Source organism: Chiloscyllium punctatum, chromosome 2, assembly GCF_047496795.1.
Source record: "Chiloscyllium punctatum isolate Juve2018m chromosome 2, sChiPun1.3, whole genome shotgun sequence".
In the NCBI taxonomy this organism is placed as follows: domain Eukaryota; kingdom Metazoa; phylum Chordata; class Chondrichthyes; order Orectolobiformes; family Hemiscylliidae; genus Chiloscyllium; species Chiloscyllium punctatum.
The window spans coordinates 124993852-125007977 of NC_092740.1; the positions used below are offsets into that span (position 1 = coordinate 124993852).

The window sequence follows — 14126 nt, forward strand, 5'->3', positions numbered from 1 at the left end:
GGTTTCATCCAGGCAAAGATACGCAGTCCAAGGATATGCACGTTAGGTGGATTGACCATGCTAAATTGCTATAGTGTCCAGGAAAGTACAGACCAAGTGGATTAACCATGGGAAATGCAGGGTTACAGGGATAGGGTGGGGCAGAGAGGGGGGAGCCTGGATGGGATGCTCTGCGGAGGATGGGTGTGGACTCAATGGGCTGAATGGCCTCCTTCCATAAATGTAGGGATAATATGATAATATTAATGAAAGGGTGAACTTGAAAAGAAATATCAGGGATCTTTTCATTCTGATAGTACAATGGAACTTGAATTCAAACAACCATGTCATAATTTTAGTTTGCTTTATATTAAGTGCTGCGCTTAAGCAAAAGTCAGAACTTCAGCATTATGTTTTGGACTGAATTTTCAGACCCCATAGAATTTGAAAAGGTGGGGCTGCAAACCTGGGAGGACTGCCTTTGAGCCAATCTCCCCAGCCTGTTCCCTGCACCAGGCATTTTCTTGGGAGGTGATTTCAGGTTGGTGGTAAAGCCTCTCATATCCATAACCTGGTCAGGCGGTCAGGTTCCTTAGGATCCTTGTTAAGCAGGAAAAGGGATTTTTTTTCAGTCAGCCATTCAATTTCTGATTGGGAGTTGGGTGGTGGAGGCTGGTACCTTCTGGTAGGTTGACCAACCTTGTCTCCTCACTTATCAGCCATGTAAGGGGACTCCCCGCACAGCCCAACTTCCTGGATCCTCTCTGGTGAAGATTCAGTGCTTATAGCTATCAATAAGACATTGGAAAAGTATATTGAATAAGTATAATATATTATTTAAGATTCTTGTTGTTGCCTAAACCTTTTCATTGAGACTTCTTGGGTTCCAATGCAATATTTTCTATTAACAAATGTATAAATCAAGACATTTACTCCCATCTTTCAGTCCTGCTTTCTGTTAGATTGGTGGCATGTGGAGTATTAGTAGTTATGTTGAATGTTGGTGGCCATTTTGAACATTGAAGGCCATATTAGCTGGTGTCTATCTGGTTGCTAACCCTCCAGAATTGTCCTGAATTCTGCAGGAAAACTCAGCAACTTTACTGCGAGCACTCCACAGCATTGCATTTTTATTTTGCTTAAATAAGTTTATTTGTATATTTAAAGTAAATTAGATCTGGGAAGGAAAAGGTTGTTTGACTGGCTGGTGTGGGAGGTCATGATTAAAATTCACAGAATATGTCCGACTAGAGTTGGCAACTTTCAGCTGCTGTTTTCTATTGTCATTTCTTTGCATCTCTTAAGGTGGTGGAGCACTGGTGCTTGGCCAGGAGCAGGATCAGAGAGGCGAAGGCTTTAATCCTGCAGAATCTTTTGTGGGTTCCTTGAGCCAGTTAAACATTTGGGATTATGTCCTTACAACACAGCAGGTAAGAATGATCTTGTACGCTCAGTATTTCTCTCTGAATATATCTTAACTCACCTCCTCATTTATTTGAAAGGAAGATTTGCATTTATTTGGCACCTTTCACACCCTCAGTATGTCTCAAGTAAATGCAAAACACACTTAAAATGTCTTTTGGAAAAGGCAGCAGCTGATATGTACGCAACAAACATCCATTAGCAACATAAAAATGATGAGACAATCTATTTTGGAGATATTGGTTGAGGGATAAATATTGGTTAAGACACTGGGGGGAACATCATAAACTGGATAACCATAACAGGAACATAGGAAAATGCTGATACGGTGATATGAAAATGAGATAGGAGGAGACTTACATGGAGAATAAGATGGGTATAGATTATGAACTGAAAGGTCACAGAGACAGGTCCTTTGTTACCCTTCTGATAATGTTGCCCCTATTACAGATATAGGGGATACCAGATTCAAAGACAATTTGGCATAGATCAAATGCTGACCTTTTTAAAAAACTTTGAATATATAGCAAAGGAAATGTGATACTGTACAGGAATTGATCAAATTAAGGCACAAATTAAGGTCTTAAGTATATTAATAAAACTTGTTTTCAATAAAATGCACTAAGTTTAGCATTTAAATAGGTGTCAATAAGTACAGTACTTTAAGGGACCTTCAACGTTTGACAAACACCTGCGTAAAGTCCGATAGATGGACATGTTGAACCATACAAATTCATGAAGGAATCATGACAAGCAAAATGAATAAGAATTGTTTTTGTGGAGATACAGTGTATAAATACAGACTGTCTCTTACTGCCAGGGACACAAATTATAAGGCAATCTCTATACATAAAAGGAGGCACAGACAGAGCTACAGCCATTTTAGGACACAACAGGGTCAAGTCGACCACTAAGATTTACCATAAAAATTGAGACAAGACAATGTAAAGAAAATATACTGGATTGTGAATACTGTTTTCTTTAAGTCGATTTGATTGAATCTCCAGCTTTTTTAAAGGTTTAAACATTGTATATAGACATAAAGGAGAATAGTCATGTTATACTCGTCTTTGATACTCTGTGAATAAAGTATTCATCAATATAATGTAGTTTAAAATTCTTACAATAATATTCATAAGCAAGTCCAGGCAATCCCAGGGTTGCAAATGGGTTCCATTCTGGAGTCCCCTTGTAAGTTAATCGGTACGCAAGTCAGAACACAATGCAAAATAGCTGTTCATAAACACAGGAAACATTCATACATTCCTCTATGGGATTGTGTTTGTAAGCATGACCATTTGTAAATTGGGGACCCTCTGTGTAAGTGTCATCCTCATACTTAAATCCTCACGAGCCCACATCTAGATAAGAATGTGCTAGAATTCTTTAAGGTAAGATTCTAAGTGTTGCTATTGGTGAACTTAAACTTTTTAAAGAAAAGCTTTTTTCGGCTATAATATACATATTATGTTCTACCCTGAGATGAACTTACTGGTTTAAAAACTGCTGGGCAAAGGACATTTCATTACATGACTCAGTCTATAGTTGCTAAAGCTGATGAGTTCCTTTAATAATCTGAAATTGCTTGTAGTTAAGGTTTTAGCTGAAAATGAATTCACTGGTTACGTTTACCCTGGATAAAGATAGTAGAACCATTAGCAGCACCATATGAATCCACAAAATCCCTACTGTGTGGAAGCAGGCCATTCAGTCCAACGAGTCCACACTGACACTCCAAAGAGCTACCTACTCAGACCCATCTCCTACGCTATCCTTGTAATTCTGCATTTCCCATGGCTAACACACCTAACCTACATATCCATGAACACTATTTTAGCATGGCCAATCCATGTAACTTGCAAATCCTGGAACTTTGGGAGGAAACCGGAGCACCGGTTGGAAACCCACACAGACACAGGGAGGATGTACAAACTCCACACAGACAGTCACCCGAGGGTAGAATCAAACACAGGTCCCTGACGATGTGAGGCAGCAGTGCTAACCAACGAGCGACCATAACACCTGTATGACATATATTCCACATTCAAATTGTAATATTTTTTCACATGGTGCCAAATTGTCTGTTTCTGAACAGATTTAGCCAAGAGAGTTGTAGAGCTCTGCCTCTGTCAGTTGCAAATAAACAAAGCAAGATTTAGTAGAGTGTATTATTATCTCTGTGAAGTCTGTATCTTCCAAATAGGAATTCAACAATTCAGCTAGTAGTGGAGAGATTTACACAGTAAGATTTCATGTTTTAAGCCATTTGCTGTAACACACATGAAGAAAAGATTTTGATTAATCTCTCTTTGTCAGCAATTTATCCTTTAAATCATAAAATGAAACACCACCTTTCCTATTTTAAGCACAACTGATAAAACATTCTTCACAGATATACATTATAATGTCCTTTAAGTAGACAAGCAATTTGCTCAGAATCAATTCAAAATGATTCCCAGTTCCTAAGGGTTTACTTCTGTTCTTTGAGTAGAATTCTTCCATCTTGCAAAGACTAGGTAAACCTTCTAGCTTCATTTTAAGTCTTCACAAATTTGATCCTTTCATTCCATGCACAAGCTATCATCCCTATTCCAGCATGATGAACTATGAGGGCTTTAGTTTCTAGTTGCTCTCTCTCTCTCTCTCTCTCTCTCTCTCTCTCTGTTCTGGACTCTGACAGACTAACCTGCCTATCTGCCTCAGTGATATTTTATAAAATTCCATCACCCCATATCACAACGTTTTCAACTGTATCCTTCACAACTTAAAGCCCATCTCTATGGCAATGTGAATCTCATGGATCTGGTATCCAGGCAGAGATGCTGAACATCAGTCCTTGACAGCTCAAATCTCTTTCATCATGGAACTAAATGCACAGTTTAAAATATAACTGTTTACAACCTGACATCCCCAATATTTTTCTGCAACTCTGGAGAATCTCAGTCTATTGCTGTTTTGAAACTTTGCCTTCAAAAGTAAACAATTTACACCTTCTTTCTGGTAAAACAATCAGGTAATTTTTAATCTCTAACAATCACATAACCCAAGTTTGCCCATCAGGCAAGTATCAGACAAATCACATGACCCATTTCATTTTGTCTTCAATTCATTTCATGATTTGGAGATACTGGTGTTGGACTGTGGTGTACAAAGTTAAAAATCGTACAACACCAGGTTATGGTTCAACAGGTTTATTTGGAAGCACTAGCTTTCGGATTGCTGCTCCTTCATCAGGTGGTTGTGGAATTTAACACTGTACAACACAGAATTTATAGCAAAAGTTTAGTGTGATGTATATATATTATGAAATTATATATTGAAAAAGACCTGGATTGTTTGTTAAGTGTCTTATCTTTTTGAATGACCATGTTGGCTTCAGTTCTTTCATATGTAAATTGCAAAACCTTTTTAAAAGTTACATTCTCAAGTGAACTTTAATAATTGGTGTCACGTTAGCCCAGATAATGCATTGAAGGTGTGAGGTGCTTTGTGTGAGAGTGCCTGTGCCACAATGGTCAGCCTGATTCTAATCCAAAAAACGGATTTATAGAATCTTACATGGATTCATGCAGTAAAATGTAATTCACTTCAAAATAGAACAATCTTCAAAACATCATAATTTGCAAAATCAATTCATGAAAGTTCAGGCCCACAAAAGTGTAGTTGGATTAAAGTTGCTGTCTTAATGGAGACATGTGGGTCAATCCTACATGTTTTATTGCCTGGGCTTGCATATTAACAGGAGCCTTGCATACTCCAAATCCTGGCACACCACTCAAGATAGCAAGGGGAACAAATGAAGAAGAGTTTCCCAGAACAGGATTCCAAGAGCTTTAGGTTAGTTTAGATTATCAACGGTATGGATACAGGCCCTTCAGCCCAACAAGTCCATACTAACCCTCTGAAATAACCCACTCAGACTCAAGCACCAATCCTATATTTACCCCTGACTAACGCACCTAACACTATGGGCAATTCACCTGACCCGCACATCTTTGAGATTGTGGAAGGAAACCGGAATACCCAGAGGAAACCCACCCAGATACAGGGAGAATGTGTAAACTCCACACAGCCAGGCGCCTGAAGTGGGAATCGAACCCTGGCACTGTGAGGTAGCAGAGCTAACCACTGAGCCACTGTGCCACCCACCATTAAATGAATAAAAATACAACATAACCCAAATAGAAATAAATGCGGCCTTTACATGTCATTCATTAAGTTGGGAAAAGCTATCAATATGATGAGAGCAATAAAGAATTAAAACTTAATTATTTTATATAGATCTTCTGTCTATATGGGTTTTTCTGTGTTTAAATTGGTTACCATGTTTCTTACATGAAAACAGTGTCTGCACCTGCACAAGAGATTCTCTTTCTGTCGACAGCATCTAAACAAAAATACAGCTAATCAGGTGAAAGTAACCAAAGAGAACTTTATGACTTCCTGAAGGAGAGTTTTATTGCTTCTCAATAGTATTAGGAATGGGCTACAAATTCTGACCTATAGCCAATGATTCCTACATCCTGTGAAGAATTTTAAAAACTGCTCTCTCATTTTCAGATCAAGCTCCTGGCCACAGCTTGTCCCGATGACTTAAAAAAAGGAAATGTGTTGGCTTGGCCTGATTTTTTGTCAGGAATTGTTGGAAGAGTGAAGAAAAATTCCACGAGTATCTTCTGTGCTGGTAACTTATTATCTTACTGATATAAATACATGGACAGCCACAAGACAGTGGGGAAAAATCACTAATTTGTCACCTCCACCACCTTCCTAGTCTCTTTCAACTGAAAAGTTCATCAATAACTAACTAAGCCCAGTATACAACACTTCCTTCCCCTTGTAGATAAGACAAGTACGAAAGGATTTAATGCATTGTCTTGTAATTTATTTAAATTCAGATTGTCCCAAGCTGGAAGGATCCCAGTCCAATCTCTTAGTGTCCAGCTCTGACAGGAAGCCAGGATCAAGAGTTGAACTGTCTTGTGAATTAGGTTACCACCTTGTTGGAGATAGTGTACAACATTGTCGAAACCTCGGAGCTTGGAGCTATCCAATCCCCTACTGTGAAAGTAAGTTATCATACACGATAACTGTGATCTATCTTTGTGATTCTCACAGGATCTGCACTGATTCAGTACTTGTATATGTAAGACTCAGACAGAATAAGGACTTGCATTTCCATAGTGCCTTTCATAATCTGAGGAGGTCACAAGGTACTTCACAGTTTGAAGTGTGGTCACTGTTATAATGTAGGAAACATAACATCCAGTTGGCACACAGCGACTCCCACAAGTGACAATATGATAGTGATAAGATGATCTATACCCCGTGATGTTTGGTTTGGAATGAGTATTAGACTAGGAAATCTCCTGTTCTTCAAAATAGTGCTATCTTCTGTATCTACTTAAAGGCATTTGAATGAGTAAGCACCTAATTCAAAAGCTGGCACCTCTATCCATACAGCCACCCTACAGGTACTTAAAAAGGAGTGCAAGCTTTAGTTGTACTCTTAAGTATGAGGGGAAATTTACATTAAGCACCTTACTCTCAGCCTAGAAGACGCAAGGGAGTCTCTAAAGGAGAACTTGCATACATGATCTTCTGACAGATTTGATGTACTCCTAACAGCCAAGAAGTGAAGGAAAGCCCTGGAGCCAAGTTGTTCCAACTTTGTAAGAACTTTGTTTATAGAGACAAACATTAAGGCATCTACCTCCAAATCCAACTATCCAGACCACTCATTGAAGGTCTTGCTAGGGAGGTTGGAATTAATCACTGCTGTCTTGAATTCTGCCCATTGATCCCTGCTGGAGTATGGTCATCTTCTAAAATCGGTACTAAGGCCAACACATAAAGATATACACTATGATATAATCAAGGCTAACACAAAGAATGGTTACATTAACCAGGCACCAGAGGGAGACGACAATCTGTGAAACAACATTGTCACCATGAGTCAGCATCTTTAGAATGTGACAGTAGTACAAACAATGTTATGAAACACAGGTAGATAACATTGCCTGGAAATTATTGTACAATAGTTCATTAATCATTGAAATATTATATTTTATTTAGTAACTGTTTATTTTTCTTTGGTTAGTACTGCTGTGATGCAGGCAAAACAGCAGCGAGTTTGCTGATAACAAGTGCAACAATGCCCAGATAATTTGCTTTCCTAGAATATTGATTGAGTATGGGTGAGGAAACTCAGGAGAACCACTTCCCTCCTCTTCTTCAAATAAAGAACTTTTAAAGTGTAGTAGATGCAGCAAGATATCATCCGAATTGAAATATAAATATTTTTTCCCAGTCTTCAGGTCAGAAGCAGCGGTGATTAGACTTCTAGCAGTTTCTGATTTGTTTCCTCTTTGATTTTTGATTGTAGTCTCTCTAGAAGAGACATGACAAATTACTGTGCCTATTATTTTGTGTGTGATTTTCAGGAATCAACTGTGGCTCGCCTCCTTTCCTGGACAATGGGAGCTTTGCTGCTGAAGACTACCTCTTTGGCACTGCTGTCTCCTACCTGTGTAATAACGGTTATTACCTGTTGGGGGATTACAAACTCTTCTGTGCTGACAATGGACATTGGACTGGTGTTGTGCCTGTCTGCCTTGGTGAGTTGGTAAAGAAAACATAACCCAAAAGGTTTAAGAGTTAATACTAAGGACTTGAACTAAATTTAAGGTTAATTGAAATGTGCCTTATAAGAAAGAGAGACTTGCATTTCTAAATTGTCTTTCAAACCGCAGTGTGTCCCAAAGCACTTTACAGTCACTGAAGTAGTTCTGAAGTGTAGTCAATCATGTGATGAAGGAAATGCAGCAGCTAATTGATGTACAGCAAGATCCCACAAACAGCAGCGTGATGATGATTTGTTTTAGTGATGTTGATTGAAGGATAAATTTTGTCATGGGACACGGGGAGAGAACTCCATCTGGAACAGCAAATGGGGCCTCAGTTCAACATCTCATCTCCAAGGCACCTTGAAAACTATAGCACTGCCTCAATGCTGCATTGGAAGTGGCTGCTTTATTATCAGCTCATTCAGTCTCTAATTTGGAACTTTGAACTCATTACCTTCTAGTCGAAGGTGAAAATGCAATTTGCTGAGTCATAGTCTAGTAAGATTGTCAGGATACATTGATATTGGCGATGGTGTCTCCTGTTACTGCATTAGCCATTTGTGCTGCAGTTTATACTTTTTGTTGCCGACAATAAACTTTTAATGAAATTGCAGGACCATTAATCCTATTCAAAAGGGAATAAATTATATCCAATCAGCAAAGGCATTGGGGTCGATAAATTCATCAGAAGCTTTTTAAAAAATGGATTGCCAGTGGCTGGCTGAGTTGAGTGCAGGTCCTAAATTAATATTGAAATAAGGTCCAGGAAGTACTATTTCAGACACTGACTCATAAACATAATGCAACGGGTTTGGGGAGGGGGATATCCAGATTAAAATGATATGCATTCATCAGAATTTTCTTTTAAAGTATTCCAAGTATTGTTTGAGATTTCCATATCACAGGTTAGTTTGTGATGTCACTGTGTTTATACTCTTATCATTTCCTGCATTAAAAGATCCGATGCATATCATACCCTGCATATGTCATTCATTAATGATAGACTCACTCTCATTAATAAAAATCATTATTGTCTGTTGTTTCCAGATCTTGATGAATGTGCTTTAGGGTCAGATTGTGACACAAGGTCTGAATGCATCAATACTGTTGGGTCCTACACTTGCACCTGCAGGCCACCGTACACTGGCGATGGAAAAAACTGCACTGGTACAGTTGACATTATTGTGTTTAATGATAATGGACTAATAATTGATCATTTACCAGGGTTTGATTAAGTCTGTGGATTAGATTGCTTAAAACAATTTAAGTTTTCAAACAAACCAACTGATGTCAGTGTGTGTCGCTTTCAAACTCAGAACAGACTAACCAGCAGGAAAAGTCACAACATTGTGGACACAGCATAACTGGAATCCTTAAAAATGAACTTTCTTAAAGGTAGTGTACACAGCTAACAGGCTTTCAGGCTGTATATATTACTCATTCCAAACTGATCTGAGGGTACCATGAGTTAGTCCTGTTAGTGGGACTGGAGTCACATGTAATCCGGGCCCAGATAAGGTGGCAGAAGCTGCCGGGTTCTCTTCTCCGAAAGAAATTAGTGAAGTAGTTGGGTTTTATTTTTTGGCAATATGGCAACATGTTTGCTTATTTTATCAAAATCTATTTCTCCTGCTAGTATTTCAACTCCCAGTCTCTGGATTACACATCATTACACATTAGAAACAAATTACTTTTACTGACTTGGTCAATGGTCATGAAGTGATCATTTTATTTTCTTAAAAAGGATCCTCTTTACAATAAACAGCCAGGGAAAGAGAATACATTCAGTGTCGCTGTACAACTTGTGTTAGGTACTGAATGGGAATCTGGCCTGCATGGAGGAGTGAATTAATTAGTTAGGGTTAGTACACTAGCTGAAATGTTGTAATGAAATTTAATGCAGGTGACAATTTTTCTTCAAAATGGCCAAACAATAAGCTGAAAAATTGCATCCTACTCAACTTGCATTTATTTCCTGAATCTGTGTAGAAATTGAATACCATGTAAAAACCTCTTCATTCAGTGTACAGTGTGAATGTGCCACCCCGGGAACTGTTTGAGGTGAACAGCAATGATACATTTCAGGGAAGGTAAGTAAGTATAGGAACAAAAAAGGAATAGAAGTATATGTTGTTTGAGTTGAGGAAGGGAGGAGTGGTGCATGAATACCAGCATGAGTCAGTTGGGCTGAATGGCCTGTTTCTGTAATAGCAGTTGAATGTGATTCAGTCGAGAAAAATTCCTTTATTTCACTCTTCCTCAGATCCAATTAGTTGTAAAGATCCTGGGAGACCCACCCATGGATTGGCTCTGGGTGACGTGCACTTTGTTGGAGGTCGGGTGACCTTTTCTTGTGAAGAAGGATACCAACTAAATGGCACTGAGACCATCACATGTCTAAAGGATGGACTATGGAGTCATACACTGCCTCACTGCCAAGGTGTGTAACCAGACTCTCAACCTGTTGTTATGAAAGACATTGGAAAAGAGGGGGGAGAAACTGATTTCACGATTAGTACCAGAACTAAGAGCCCGAGAGATGATGATCTGCTTGAGATCTTTAAAATTATGAAAGGATTTGGCACAATAGGAGTTCTTTCCTTGAGGAAGGTGCCCAATTGTTGCGAATGCCAATGTGAAATCATCATTAGTAAATCCAGTACGAAATTCAGGAGAGCCTTTTTTACTGAGAGTGAATAGAATATAGAACTTCAAGCCATAAGGCACGTCTAAAGTGAACATAGATACATTTAAAGGAAACTGGATAAACACACAAGGGAGAAATGAGTTCAGTAATTTGTCAAGATCAAGTAGGAAGGGAGGAACTTGACATCATTAGTTAGATCAAATTACCTTTAGTTTTGAGCTGTCAGTTGTAAATAATTCAACGGATAGTGAGAATAGTTTATTGTGAGCAAGGAAAACCCAATATTGAAATTCCAGTCAAGTAACTTTGATGTTGGCTGTTAGTAAGTGCTGGAATCTATATGGAAAGCATTAGGTGATCAGTTGCCCAGTTTTTTTTCCATTATTGTGCATCTTGAATCCATTAATGAGGAAGCTGAATTGCATGTCATAGGCACATGGTCAAGTCGGTGTTTGCTTCCACGGCAGACTTAGTCCTTATTTTATGCAAGTCCTGTCTAAAACTGGGTTGTTCAAAACTTCTGCTTAGATTGGGGGGGAATCCACATTTCAATTTCTCCCTTGTTTAGGCTGGGTGTAGGCAAAGGGGGTGTGCCAGTGATCAACTTTCAGAAAAGTGAAGTTTAAACATGAGTTCAGGTAAAATAAATTCCAATGCCATAAATTAGTAATTTTAATAGGTAATTAATGAAAATGGCTATTAAAATGTGTCAAACCACAGACACTCAATACATCTGAAAATGACATGATGTCAGTTTCATTATGCCTTTTGTAACAAACTCAGTAAGTCCAAACGAAGACAATGCTGCTGGTGAGAGTTGAATACTTGAAAGATTCTGTTCAATGGATCGAACGGGCTACTTCTGTAAGATACCATTAGATTAGATTAGATTAGATTAGATTACTTACAGTGTGGAAACAGGCCCTTCGGCCCAACAAGTCCACACCGCGCCCGCCGAAGCGTAACCCACCCATACCCCTACATCTACATCTAACCTAACACTACGGGCAATTTAGCATGGCCAATTCACCTCACCTGCACATCTTTGGACTGTGGGAGGAAACCGGAGCACCCGGAGGAAACCCACGCAGACACGGGGAGAACGTGCAAACTCCACACAGTCAGTCGCCTGAGGCGGGAATTGAACCCGGATCTCCGGCGCTGCGAGGCAGCAGTGCTAACCACTGTGCCACCGTGCCGCCCACATGATTACCTCCAGGGAGATACCATAACGAGGTGTACAATTTACAAACTGAATCATAGGGTGTGTATACACAAAACAAGATGGTTGTATTTTCTCTCTATATTGTATAAGCATACAGAGTAATCCAGTCATTCCCACTCTGTCTGTGCAGCCCTGCAAGTATTTTTCCCTCAAGTGCTCAGTTAATTTCATTTTGTAATCATTGATTGTCTCCACTTCCACCTCCCTCATATTATAGAGCTCCCTGTTATTACCATTTGCTGCATTAAGCAATGGTCTTCCTCATTTTCCCCCAGCATGCCTTACCCCAAATCTTAAATCTATGTAAAGGTGCCAGTGTTTACATTTCAGAAGAATATAACTATTTCAAAAGTTCATGGTAAGGTATAAAGTAGAATGATAAACTCAACAAGCCCAGGAGCAGCATGGACAGATGAAAATGTAATGAAAATTTCCCTAAAGACCAAGTGTTGAGTAAGGACAAGGAGTAAATAGATTCTAGGAACCGTACAAGCATCAATTGAGGAGCAGCAAATGAAGTGATGGTGGAAAACACACCCCATTTAATGCATTAGAGTCATAGAGTTGTACAGCACAGAAACAGACCTTTTGGTCCAACTCATCTGCACCAATCAGATATCTTCAATTGATCCAGTCCATTTGCTAGAACTTGGGCCCATATCCCTTTAAACCCTTCCTATATTGTCCCCATCCAGATGCACTGTACTATCAGTTGTGACTGTGTGGGTGACATTCTTGCTGTACAGATTTTGGCTTCAAGTCCAACTCCAGAGATTTAAGGACAAAATCTATGCTGAAACTCCCACTAGCACTAAAGAAGCATTTTCATCAGTCTTCCCTAAACCCCACCTTATTGATGTATTCGAATGTTTGAAATTAGAAATTGAATTGGTTTCCAAACCCTTTTCAGGAAGCAGATTTTAGATCATGTAAGAGTTTGACTGTTGTTTTGAGCTTAAATGGAGCCTAACCACAGCTGAATCACAGCCAGTTTTCAAGCTTTCCGGGACACATTTCTGGTTTAATTCACTTGTTTCCAGTAAGTGAACTTTGTTTCTAGTAATCTCTAAACATTTTGGAGGAGATCCATAAAAGCAATTTAGCAGCTCTGCACAGAGTTTAGTTCTAGGCAGTTTCAGCAAGGCTGTAGCAATAGGGTATAAAAATAGGAAAAGGTTGGAAAAGCTCAGCAGTTTAGGCTGCATTGTGGAGAGTGCAATAAATTTCAGGTTTCAGTCAATGAGCCTGCATCAGAAAAGGAAGATACCTGTTGAGGATTGGTTATTCAGCTATTTGAAACTAAAACTGTTATGTATGTAGCAAAGAGGGGCAAAAGGTGGCCTGATAGAGGTGTGACGTTTGCTGAGTTGCTTTGATGGAGTAGGTATAGAGAAAAGTATTCCAATTGACAGGTAGGACAGTAACTAGGTGTCATTGACTTAAAATCATTGGACTCTAATGGGCAGATGAGAAATATTTCACCCACAAAATGATCAGGATCCAGGATATCATTTATCTGCAGTGGTAGTGCAAGTTGATTTCTACAGTACTTTTACAAGAGAGTTGAAGGATGTACAGGATGACGATTTAAAATTGGGGATGTTGGAGCCAGGCACAGGCACAGTGGACCAAATGGTCTCCTTCCACGCCAGGGGTTTTTATGATTTTAAGTAAATTTAAAGCCAGAGATAAAAGGGAAAGAGCCAAATGGAAAATTCTGTGACCTGATAGAATGTAAGGCAAAAAAAGGGTAAGTAAAAAGAGAAATGTGGAAATGGGAGATGGTTATGGAAACAGTTAAAGAATGTCCAAAAAACATTGAATATAGTGAATATGATGTAAAACCAAAGTTAAATACTTTTAGTGGTGGATGCAGGAACAGACTGAAGCCATTTAGCCCCTTGAACATGCTGCTGTCATTCAATGAAATTGTGCCTGAAATTTAATATAGCTGATTATCCAGTACCTTTGGTTGGCAAAGACCTAACAATCACAGATTTCACAAAGATGGATGATTAGCATTAATTTCCATTTTTAAAGGAGAGTTAAAATAAACCCAGTCAAAACGTCTGGCAGTATTTGGTTTGAATCCAAGCCCCCACATAATTGGAGCTTTCATAATAGCATCTTTGGCTGCTTGATTATACAAGGTGGAGGTGGGTACTGCAGATGCTGGAGATTAGAGTCAAGATTAGAGTGGTGCTGAAAAAGTACCACAGGTCAGGCA

At 39.0% G+C, this 14126-nt stretch overlaps 1 protein-coding gene across 7 annotated transcripts in view; it reads left to right on the forward strand.

The window, feature by feature from the left end:
- svep1 (sushi, von Willebrand factor type A, EGF and pentraxin domain containing 1) overlaps positions 1-14126 on the forward strand; it is a 239394-nt gene that overhangs the window by 152814 nt on the left and 72454 nt on the right. For 6 of the 7 annotated variants that reach the window (XM_072588116.1, XM_072588121.1, XM_072588115.1 and 3 more), the window contains 6 exons: positions 1285-1409; positions 5962-6085; positions 6300-6470; positions 7845-8018; positions 9075-9194; positions 10291-10467. In XM_072588116.1, the coding sequence (XP_072444217.1) occupies positions 1285-1409; positions 5962-6085; positions 6300-6470; positions 7845-8018; positions 9075-9194; positions 10291-10467 (891 nt within the window). The remainder of the gene's footprint in view (positions 1-1284; positions 1410-5961; positions 6086-6299; positions 6471-7844; positions 8019-9074; positions 9195-10290; positions 10468-14126) is intronic. The other variant, XM_072588119.1, reaches the window with a different exon arrangement.